This window comes from Canis aureus, chromosome 16, assembly GCF_053574225.1.
Source record: "Canis aureus isolate CA01 chromosome 16, VMU_Caureus_v.1.0, whole genome shotgun sequence".
Classification (NCBI taxonomy): domain Eukaryota; kingdom Metazoa; phylum Chordata; class Mammalia; order Carnivora; family Canidae; genus Canis; species Canis aureus.
Genome location: NC_135626.1, coordinates 19554486 through 19566616, shown reverse-complemented (window position 1 = coordinate 19566616; position 12131 = coordinate 19554486). Strand labels below are relative to the sequence as shown.

Sequence of the window (12131 nt, the reverse complement as noted above, 5' to 3'; positions counted from 1 at the left end):
AGTTCTTTTAAAATTAAGACTCTTGGTTGGAGTAGACTAGGCCCAACAACTTTTTTTAATATCTTTAAAACCATTTAAATCCACCATAGATGGCATTTTATTCCAGGAATTTGGGGCATTCAACACCATAACTTAAGTTACTCTGACATTTATTCATCCATCCAAGGAATTGTTGCACATCTAACATGCTAGATACCATTCTAGGCATCAGAAACTAGCAGCAAAACAAGACAACACAGTTCTTTTCTCATGGGGCTTTGGTTCAAACTTTAGACTATATACAAAAGTACTAGTAACCAAATAGATCACTAAAATGCAGTTTCATGCAACTTTTTCCAATTATGGTATATAATTATCATTTATAGCCTTAAAAATTGGTGTAAACTACTTCCACTTGGAGAAGGATTTACTGGGAAAAATGACATTTACTTAGAATCATAATATTTAGCTTTTTCTCAGAATTCTCTCACCATAAGTTAAGAGAATATCCATTCTGGGAATTATTTTCTCATTATAGGTAACTCCTGCTTTTCAAAAGTTCGCTTTCAACAAAAGACCTAAATTAGTACCTATTTCTGCTAACTGAAAGGAATCCAAAGAGGCTTTGGCTTTTATAGGAAAAATAGCTAAAAGCGAATATTGTAATCAGCGTTTGTTTTGTAGTGAGCCATTACAGAGGCAGCGCACACCCCCCAAACAGCGAGGGGCTGCCAACTTCCTTCCCCAGGAGCCAGCACTCAGCACCAAGTTGCCACAGCTTTCAACTTGTCTATGAGCATCTGTGCTTCATCTCAATTTATTTTGTGTATCCATTAGCAAGATGTGCCCTAAGTTATCAGAAAAGCCTAAGAGTTTGTAAGAGTGTTACACTTGGCGTAAAACTGGATGTAATTAAGGATTTCAACTCTGGTGAATGAAAACAGACACTGTGTGTGCATTAAACTTCCCTGCATCCACCCTTCATACCATTTACTCACAGAGAGGAACAATCTTGAAAGTTGCTGAAGTTACTAACTGGTTCTGCCAGTAGTAAAATGGTCTCTTTTAGTCAGCATCCAGTTATGGATGCAATGAAAAGTCTATTGCTTGAGTGGACTTCTGGGTGAACAAAGCATGGTATTCCATTAAGTTATCTTACACTTCAGGAGAAATCAAATTTTTTAGTAAGCTGAAACAGAAAGTACCGAACAATGATTATCTAAGTGTTACAAAAGTATGATTTAAAGGTAGTCATGGGTGGTTTGATCGGTGTTGAGGCAAAGGCAGCTTCATAGCTCAATGGTTATTGGAGAGAGTGTTTCAGCTGATATGGAAGCTGCTGAAAAGTTCCCAGAAGAATTGGTGAAAATAAATAATTATAGTAGGTAGTTATTCATTTAAACAAGTGTATAAAAAACAAACAAACAAGTGTTAAACTTCAATTTCTTATTAGAAAAACTGCTGAGCAAGACATTTACTTCAACAGAATTAAAGTAGGCTAAGGGACACAAGGCATCAAAGGACAAGTTTACCCTAAGGCCTACCATTAACACTACTGGTGGGGATCCCTGGGTGGTGCAGCAGTTTGGCACCTGCCTTTGGCCCAGGGCGCGATCCTGGAGATCCGGGATCGAATCCCACATCGGGCTCCCGGTGCATGGAGCCTGCTTCTCCCTCTGCCTATGTCTCCGCCTCTCTCTCTTTCTCTCTCTGTGACTATCATAAATAAATAAAAATAAAAAAATTAAAAACACTACTGGTGATGCTGTCCTTTTTTTTATTTTATTTTATTTATTTATTTATTTATTTTTTTGGTGATGCTGTCCTTAAGCTTCTACTAGTGCACCATTCAGAAAATCCAAGGGCACTTAAAGGCATTGATAAGAATATACTTCTTGTGTTTCATTTGCATCCAAGCAGCTGGATATCCAAATGATTTTTTTTTCTGAGTACATTAGTCCTTTTGTTGACAATACTGTAAAGAAAATAATCTTGATAACAGGTATCTTCTGATTGCTGAAACTGTGCTGTTCTTCAACCTGGCATTACTGAGCACAGCAATAACATTCTTATTGTGTTCTTCCTGCCAAATATGATGTTGTTGATACAACCATGTGTCCTAGGCCTAATAGCTACCATTAAGGCTTACTATACTGCAAAATGTTATGCATCTTTCTGTGAGTGCCATTGACAGAGAAGCCAACTCCAAAACATCTTTACAAGGGATCTGGAAACACTACAATACAAAATTGGCAGCTGCCAACGTTGGAGATGCTCTTGATAGGGTAACAAACAGTCTGGATGAGAAATGGTGCTTAGAGGACTGTCTCGAAGCAGAGAACAATTTTAAAGGCTTTAAACCAACAACAGTAAATATGGTTTGGCTAAGGAGGCTCAGTTTGTAAAACCTGATGAAGATGATGTTGATGGTTTTGGCATCCCATGGCCAAGAACTGACAGGTAAAGAGCTGATGCAATTGCAAGAGAAAAGAACAATCAACACTGAACACAACAGTGAACGGCCTGAAAGTGAAGTTTTCCAGAAACTGAATGTGAAGCACCTGAGTGAGATTTTTGCTAAGATGTACGGTGCTACAGTGATTGCAGAAAAGTATGGCTTTAATTTTAAAAGGGTATACAGGTTTAGGGACAGGTTTATAGAATGTTTTGAGTGCCTACAAAAATCTGTAGTATAGAAAAATGCAAGAGGCTAAGCAGTTGAGCATAATGTCATACTTCAAGCCTTCCACATCAGCCACATTAGCCACAGCAGATGATGAACCTTGATCTTTGACATCAAGGCAGGCAGAAGGTGTAGAGACATGAGTGACCTGTCTGCATGGATGGATTTAGACAATGATGAGACATTAATAGAGGACACTCTTTCTCTCAATCCTACACGCTATACTTCTGCACCTCCCACCACCCCAACCTCCAACATCCCAGCCTAACACACCCCTTCTGGTGTGCTTGCTGTCATCCCAATTCTGGTAAGTGAAGCGACCCCATACATAAATTATTTGTACTTTACACAGCTGTGTATTTGTCATATTATTCTTGTTTTTACTATATGTTAATGTTATTTTAGGTTTTATGTGTCATTTGGTATGATGTGGTTGGTTATTCTGGGGGTCTGGGAACACTAAAAAATTTTTCCATATAAATTAATGGTAACTGCTTCTCTTTATGACACTTTGGCTTACAAAAGCTTTCACAGGAACACTCTACTTTGGGATAGTAGAGAAAACCTGTATTCTTTTCCTCCAATGGGGAGGAAAAGTAGAAATAAATACATGAAAAAAATGTCTTAATTATAAATCTGACACATGTTCACAGTTGGCTATCCCTATATAATCTAAACCTAGTCCACTATGTAAGGGGGCATACAAAGTAAGAGATCTGGCTAAAGCATGATTCAAAAAAGGCTTAACAGTCAAAAACATGAACTCAAGAAAAAGGAGCTAACACTCAGAGAAGTTTATTAGCTAGCAATATCCTCACTCAGCTTTCAAAATTTTCCAAGTCCCAAAGCAGGAGCCATATTTACTCGAGGAAACAATCAACTACTTATCCCTCCCAGCAGAACACAGAAGTACAAAGGTACCATTATGTTATTGCCAAAGTCAAAAGAGCAAGAAAAAGCCAGAAGAAAGATGAATAAAAGAGCAAACTAAGGAGAAAACTACATTTGGTAGGAGACTCAAAGAGTAACTTGAGACCAAAGCTTTTTTTCTTTCTTTTAATTAGGAAATGTAAAATCCCTGTTATCAGTCACTTATTAAAAAACAAAATCATATTTGTAAATAATATTGCACAATTTTGCTCTATAGTACTCTACATCCCAACGTTTCCCCAATACTTCAAAATAATGCAGACACACATTTAGATATATTCTTAAAGAAAATAATTTTATGTAAAATATTTAATAATCATAATTAAGGTCTGTTATAACACAGGATATTTTATTATAGAGTGCTTTAAAAAAGCATAACACATAGTGTTTAATAAGCCACAAATGACCATCTTATTACTCAATTTTCTGATTTATTTTAACTACATCCCTCCCTTCCTATGAAAACTGGCAAGAATCTTGTTTTACTTGGGAGGAGTGGATGGGAGAATTCTATTCCTTCATTAAATATTTCCTAAATACAAATAAATGCCAAGCCCTGTTCCATTTACCTTATTAGAATCATGGTCTCAAAATGAACTCCAAGTTTGCTGATGATACAAAAATAATTTTTTTTTCCCTTTAAGATGACAACCACATGAATTTCTACTAAAATCTACTAAGTCATGTAATCAGGCAGTCAGTAACCATTCACTTTTAAATCAAGACAAAGTCACATGAATTTCTACTAAAATCTACTAAGTCATGTAATCAGGCAGTCAGTAACCATTCACTTTTAAATCAAGTCAAAGCCACTGCCATTTCAGAAATCCACTTGACCACCTTCCTTCAATTTCCTCTGCCTCCAATCTCCACCTCCAGTAACCTCAAGTCTGATCTCTTTTTTCCATGACTTCAGTTTTGTCTGTCTCTTTAAGATTCTACATATAAGTGACACCATATAGTTATTGTCTCTGACTTAATTTTACTTAGCATAATGCCTCCGAGGGCCATGTGCACTGTCAAAAAATGGTAAATTTCCTCATTTTGTATGGCTGAATAATATTCCATTGTGCATATACCCACAGTTCTTTTAATCCATTCATCTGTTGATGGATACTCGGGTTGTTTCCATGTCTTGGCTATTCTAAGTAATACTGTTATGAACATGAGGGTGAAGATTATCTTTTCAAGTTAGTATTTTCATTTCCTTTGGATATATTCCTGGAAGTGGAATTGCTGAATGATATGGTAGTTTAATTTTGAATTTTTTGAGAATTTTCCATACTGTTTTCCATATTAGCTATACCAACTTACAATTGTACCAATAGTGCATAAGGGTTCCCATTTTTCTCTATCCATGAATTTGTTATCTCTAGTCTTTTCGATGATGGTCATTCTAACAGGTATTGAGGTGCTATCTCACTGTGGTTTTATTTTTTTTAATTATTTTTTTTTTAAGATTTTATTTATTTATTCATGACAGAGAGAGACAGACAGGCAGGCAGAGGGAGAAGCAGGCTCCATGCAAGGAGTCCGACGTGGGACTCAATCCTGGGTCTCCAGGATCACACCCTGGGCTGAAGGCAGCGCTAAACCACTGGGCCACCGGGGCTGCCCCTCACTGAGGTTTTAATCTGCATTTCCCCAATGACTAGTGATATTGAACATCTTTCCATGTACCTTTTGGCCTGTTATGTAACTTCTTTGGAAAAATATCTATTCAAAAGTATCTGCTGCTCATTTTTAATTTATTTTTGCTATTGAAAATTGTGTTTTTAATATATTTTAAATATTCCTTATTAGATATATAATTCACAAATATTTTTTTCCCACTCCATAGATTGTCTCTTCACATTATATGATGTGCCTGCTGTACAGAAGCTTTCTAGTTTAATGTAGTCCCATCTGCTTATTTTTTAGTTTGTTGTACTCTAGGTGTCACCTCCAAAAAACCATTACCAAGCCTCATGCCAAGAAGCTTTATTCCTATGCTTTCTTCTAGTAGTTTCATGTTTTCAAATTCTACATTTAAATCTTTAATCCATTTTTAGTTAATTTGTATGAGTGGTATATGACGGTTTTTTACATGTGAATATTCAGTGATCTAAGCACCATTTATTGAAAAGACTATCTTTTCTCCATTGAGTATTCTTGGATCGCTTGTCAAATATTAGTTGACTATATATGCTTAGCTTTACTTCTGGGCTCTTGATTCTGTTCCACTGGTGAATCTATTTTTATGCCAGTACATACTGTTCTGATGGCTACAGCTTTAAATCAGGAAGTGTGGTGCCTCCTTCATTCTTCTTAGGACTGCTTTGGCTATGTAAGGTCTTTTGTGGTTCCATTAAAATGTTAGGAGTATTTTTTCTATTTGTGTAAAAAATGCCATTGGAAACTTAATAGGGACTGCACTGAATCTATAGATTACTTTGGTAGTATTATATCTAAATAATTAGTTCTTCCAATCCATGAACACAGGATACCTTTTCCATTTATCTGTTTTCTTCAATTTTTTCATCATTGTCATAGTTTCCAGCATAAAGATCTTTCACCTCCTTAATTTATTCCTAAGCCTTTTATTGTTTTGATGCTATTATAAATGAGATTGATTTTTTTTTACAAATTTCACTGTTAGTATATAGAAATGCTACTGATTTTTGTATGTTAACTATGTAGACTACAACTTTACTGAGTTCACTGATTAGTTCTGTTTTTTGTTTGTCTTTGAGACTTCCTATATACAAAATTATGTCATCTGCAAGTAGAGACAATTTTACTTATTCCTTTCCAATTCTGATACTTTTTCTCTCCTGACTGCTCTAGCTAGCACTTCTAGTATTATGCTGAATAGGAGTGGTAAGAGTAGATTTCCTTGTCTTGTTCTTGATCTTAGAGGAATGCTTTCAACCTTTCACCACTGTGTGGTTGTCATTTATGGCCTTTATGTTGACATATTATTTCCATGCCTAATTTATTAAGAATTTTTATCATGAATGGATATTAAATTTTGTTAAGTGCTTTTTCTGCATTGAGATGATCATATGATTCTTTTCTTCATTGTATTAATGTGATGTATCACATTGATTGGTTTGCATATGTTGCATATGTTCAACCATCCTTGCACCAAAGGATAAATCCCACTTGACCATGGTGCATGATCATTTTAATATACTGCTGAATTCAGTATGCTAGTAATTTATTGATAATTTTTACAGCTATAATCATCAATGATATTGGCCTGTAGTTTTCTTTTCTAGCAATGTCCTTTTCTGGTTTTGGTATCGGGTTAATGCTGGCCTCATAAAATGAGTTTAGAGCATTCTTTTCTCTTCAGCTTTTTGTTAAGACTTTGAGAAGGACTGGTGCTCATTCTTCTGTAAATGTTTGGTAAACATCACCAGTTAAGCCAACTGGTCCTGGGCTTTTTTTTTGTTGGGAGAATTTTGTAATAATTGGTCTATTCAGAGTTTCTACTTCTTCCTCAATCTTGGTAAGTTGTCTATGTTTCTAAGAATTTTCCCATTTCTTCTAGGTTGTCTAGTTTGTTGACACACATAGTTGTTCATACTAGCCTCTTATAACCCTTTAAATTTCTGTGGTATCAGTTGTGAGATCTCCTTTTTCATTTCTAATTTTGTTGATTTAGGTCCTTCCTCTCTTTGGTTAGTCTAGCTAAAGGTTTGTTAATTTTATTTATTTTTCAAAGAACCAACTCTTAGCTTGGTTAATCTTTTCTACTGTTACTCTGTAGTTATTTCTATTTCATTTATTTCTGCTCTAATCTTTATAACTTCCTTTCTTCTGCTAACTTTGAGCTCAGTTTGTTCTTTTTCTAATTCCTTAAGGCAAAGAGGCTGCTTATTTGGATCTTTCCCACTCCTTAACAGAGTTGTTTATTGGTATGAACTTCCCTCTTAACTGCTTTTTGCTGCATCCTACATGTTCTGGATGTTGTGTTCCCATTTTCATTTATCAAGAAACTTTTTTATTTCCCCTTTAATTTCTTCTTTGATCCATTAATTGTTCAGGGTAGTAATTCATCTCCATGTGTTCACTTCTTTTCCAGTTTTCCTCATATAATTGATTTCCTCATGTAATCACCACTGTGGTCAGAGAAGACACTTGGTATGATTTCAATCTTCTTGAATTTGTTAAGACTTATTTTGTGGCCTAAGATACAGCCTATCCTAGAAAACATATTGTGTGCTTGAGAAGAATGTATATTCTGCTGTTGTTGAGCAGAAAGTTCTATATCTGTCTGTTAGGTCCATCTGGTCTGTATCTGTTCAAATCTGCTGTTTCGGTTGTCTGGATTATCTATCCATTGTTGACAGTGGGGTATTAAAGTCCCCAATTAATTCTATATTACTATTTACTTCTCCTTTTAGATCTGTTAGTTTTTGCTTTGTATATTTAGGTACTCCAATGTTGGGCACATAAATACTTAGAACTATTATATCTTCTTGGTGTATTAACCTCCTTTATTGTTATATTATGACCTTCTTTGTCTCTTTTCACCATTTTTAGTTTAAAGTCTATTTGGTCTGAAATAAGTATAAGTATAAGAGTAGTTACTCTTGCTTTTTTTTGGGGGGGGGGTTATTTGCTTAAAATGACTTTTTTCATCCCTTCACTTCCACTCTATATGTGTCTTTAAGGCTACCATGAATCTTTTGTAGGCAGCATATTATTGGATCTTGGTTGTTTTTTTTTTTTTTTTAATCCATTCAGCCATTCTATGTCTTTCAACTGGGAAAACTTAATCCACTTACATTTACAGTAATCATTTGATAGTAAAGGATTTACTATTGCTGTTTTGTTAACTGTTTTCAGGTTGTAAGTTTTTGGGTTTTTTTTTAATAGAGCAGAAACATTTTTATAAATAGCAATGGGGGGAACAATTCACATAGAGCAGCCTGAAACAGCTAAAATGGTGATTTCACCGATCTTGCTAATGTCTCTAAGCAACTGAAGCCCTGTGCTAAAAAAACAAATGGCTGGGGATGACTCTGCAAAGAAAAAGACACAAAGGCAAGGGTTTTGGTGAAAGCATAAATTCTTTCCCCTGTACCCACCCCTGTCCCAAACTCCAGACTCAGAGCCACTAATGTTTCTTACAAAATCTATTTTAAACAGGCTAATATAGATCTACACTAATTCCCCCTGGAATGATTAAATCATCCCTGAACTACATATGCAATTCAAAATCACAGTGAACCATAAAAAGAACACAGACCAAATTTCTTCAGTAAGTAGGGGATGACTGTGGACATCTGAACTCAGAAGCATTACTTGCAGTGCTAGTGCTAAAAATTCTAATAATTTTATCTGAATGATGATGCATATATTTTAGAAGTAGCATTCTATATAAAATAAACAGATTAGTTTGTCCTAGAAAAACCTGACCAAAAAAATTACATCTTTAAGAAGACATCAAAATTATAGATCAAGCATTTCAATAGTATAAAAAGCAAGGACCAGTAGACCTGCCTCATATGTGAAAAACTCTGTGCGTAGTTTAGGCAAAAGATAACAAAAAAATTCCATAATATATCTAATTTCAACCATGTCAATTATACCCAATAGATTCTTTGCATTTTAAACTCACTCCCAATGCAAGGAAAATTAAATATTTTTAGTACTCCCTAAAAATACTTCAATCTGTCTCCTAAACAATATTTAAGTTTTTTCAAAGCCAATTCCAAAAATTTTGAATGTATTGACTCAGTATTTTTAACCACCCACTATCAGCAGCTAAATCCCTCCTCGGTAAAGCATTTTTACTTCAGCTTTGGATTAATAACGGTACTCTCTAACCTTAAACATACCTGGTATAAACAGTGGCACACACTTCGAAGCTGAGGGGGGAATTCTGAGGAGGAACTGATGATGGCATGGAAGAACTTTTCAGTCATCTGAAGAAGGTTCCGTTGGTTTTCCTCAAGGCTCTCTGACTGTTCTAATCTGCAAAAAAATTTTTAAAAAGAGAGAGAGAGAGAGAGAGAAAAGAGAGAGAAGGTAAAATCCATTTAAAATAAACAGACAAAAGTACTCTTTAAAAGAGACTTTCAGCCAAATGCAATGTTTTGACTTTGCTGGGATCTTGATTTGAATAAAACAACTGCAAAAAGGCAATTCTGAGAGCTGTGTCTAAGAATTCTTATCCCCTTATATTCTCACAAATCTGGTATATGTATATACTCAGCTCAGTACCATCTTCTCCATTCTGGATATGTCTGCCTGCAGAAAAGATGTATTCTGGTTTGCTCTCTCCACCTCCATGGTAGAAAGCTTCCCATGAGGCAAGTCTGTAGTCATCCAGTTGTGCAAGGGCTGGGGTCTAATTCAAGGTGAAGTATTAGCAAGCGTATTTGCCCACAGGATCAAAAGCCACATACTCGAAGCATTGTTATCAGAAAAAAAAGTGATAGCTGATTCCTGAGTGCTTCTCTCCCACCCCTTCTCCTTTCATTCTTTTGGTTTAGAATTGCGCAAGGAAGAGGAATATTATTTATTAGGCATCCTTGCCCCCAAAAAACCCACGTGTCAAGCCACTTTAAAAAATATGCATGTGCATATTTCATTGGATCTAATGCACAGAGAACACATAAAAGAATGACAGGTGGTAAAGACTTATAGTTAGAAAACTCTGTACTTTATCTTGTAGTCAGTATAGTTAGAAAACTCTGTACTTTATCTTGTAGTCAATATTATTTATTAGGCATCCCTGCCCCCAAAAAACCCATGTGTCAAGCCACTTTAAAAATATACAACATGTGCATATTTCATTGGATCTAATGCACAGAGAACACATGAAAGAATGACAGGTAGTAATGGCTTATAGTTAGAAAACTCTGTACTTTATCTTGTAGTCAGAGAACAACTGATGTTCTAAGAAGGAAAGTAACAAAAAGACTTGGGTTTCACAATAATTCCAACAGCAAATGACCTGAAAAATGGAAAAGACAATGTTGGGGCAATTACTGGGAAGTTGCAGCAAAAGTCAATGGGATCACCATTTACAACTATTACCAAAAAGAATAAAATACCTAGAAAAATACTTAGCCAAAGTCGTGAAAGACCTATACACTCCTAAAATGATAAGACACTGATGAAAGAAACTGAAGCCAACACAAACTAAAAGAAAGATATACCATTCTCATGGATTAGAAGATTATTATTAAAATGTGTATACTACCCAAAGCAATCTACAGATTCAATGCAGTCCCTGTCAAAATACCAAGTGTTTTTCACCAAACTGGAACAAGTAATTCTAAAATTTATATGGAACCACAAAAGACCTCAAAGAGACTAAACGATCTTGAGAAAGAAGAAAAAAACCAGAAGTATCACAATCCTGGATATGAAGATATACAAAACCATAGTAAATCACCCCAGTATGGTACAGGCAAAAAAACAGTCACACAGATCAGTGCAACAGCAAAAAGAGCCCAGAAATAAACCTATACCTATATTGTCAACCTATGACAAAGTAGGCAAGAGTATACAACAAGGAAAAGACTGTCTTTTCAATAAATGATGTTGAGTAATTGGACATCTACATGCCAAAACAATGAAAACTGGACCCTTTCTTATAGCATATGCAAAAACAAATTCCAAACAGATTAAACACCTAAATATGAAACCTGAAACCATAAAATTCCTAAAAGAAAACATAGCCAGTGATCTCTTGGACATCAGCCTTAAAACTTATTTATGGATATGTCTCTACAGGCAAGGGAAACAAAAGCAAAAATAAACTATCAAGACTACACCAAAACAAAAAGCTTTTGCACAGCAAGGAAATCACCAATAAAACAATAAAACAATAAAAACAAAATAGCAACCTACTGAATTGGAGAGGATATTTGCAAATGATATGTCTGATAAAGGGTTACTATCCAAAATATATAAGCAAGTCATACAACTCAATACCAAAATACCCAAATAATCTGATTTAAAAATGGGCAGAGGACCTGAAAAGACATTTTTCCAAAGAAGAAATAAAGGTGGTCAAAAGACACAGGAAAAAATGCTGAACATCACTAATCATCAGGGAAATGCAAATCAAAACCAAAATGAGGTATGACCGTAAGCTAGTCAGAATGGTTAATATCAAAAATAAAAATAAAAAATAAGTATTGGTGAGGATGTGGAGAAAAGGAACACTTAGAACACTTATGCACTGTCGGTGGGAATGTAAATTGGTGCAATTATTGTGGAAAACATTATGGAGGTTCCTCAAAAAATTAAAAATAGAAATACCATATGATCCAGTAATTCTATTAGTTGGTATTTACCAAAGAAAATGAAAACACTAATTGAAAAGATACACGCACCCCTATGTTCACTACGTAGCCAAGATATGGAAGCAACTCAAATGTCCACTGACAGATGAACAGGTAAAGAAGATGTGTTTCACACACACATACATACACACAGCAATATTACTCATCTATTAAAAAAGAATGAAATCTTGCCATCTGCAACAACATGCATGGACCCAGAAGTTATTATGCTAAGTGAAATAAGTCAG

The 12131-nt window shown here is 35.1% G+C and overlaps 1 protein-coding gene across 10 annotated transcripts in view; it reads right to left on the bottom strand.

The window, feature by feature from the left end:
- Positions 1 to 12131, bottom strand: part of NF1 (neurofibromin 1) — a 273767-nt gene that overhangs the window by 124936 nt on the left and 136700 nt on the right. For all 10 annotated transcript variants that reach the window (XM_077852082.1, XM_077852085.1, XM_077852077.1 and 7 more), the window contains one exon: positions 9424 to 9559. In XM_077852082.1, coding sequence (XP_077708208.1) covers positions 9424 to 9559 — 136 coding nt within the window. The remainder of the gene's footprint in view (positions 1 to 9423; positions 9560 to 12131) is intronic.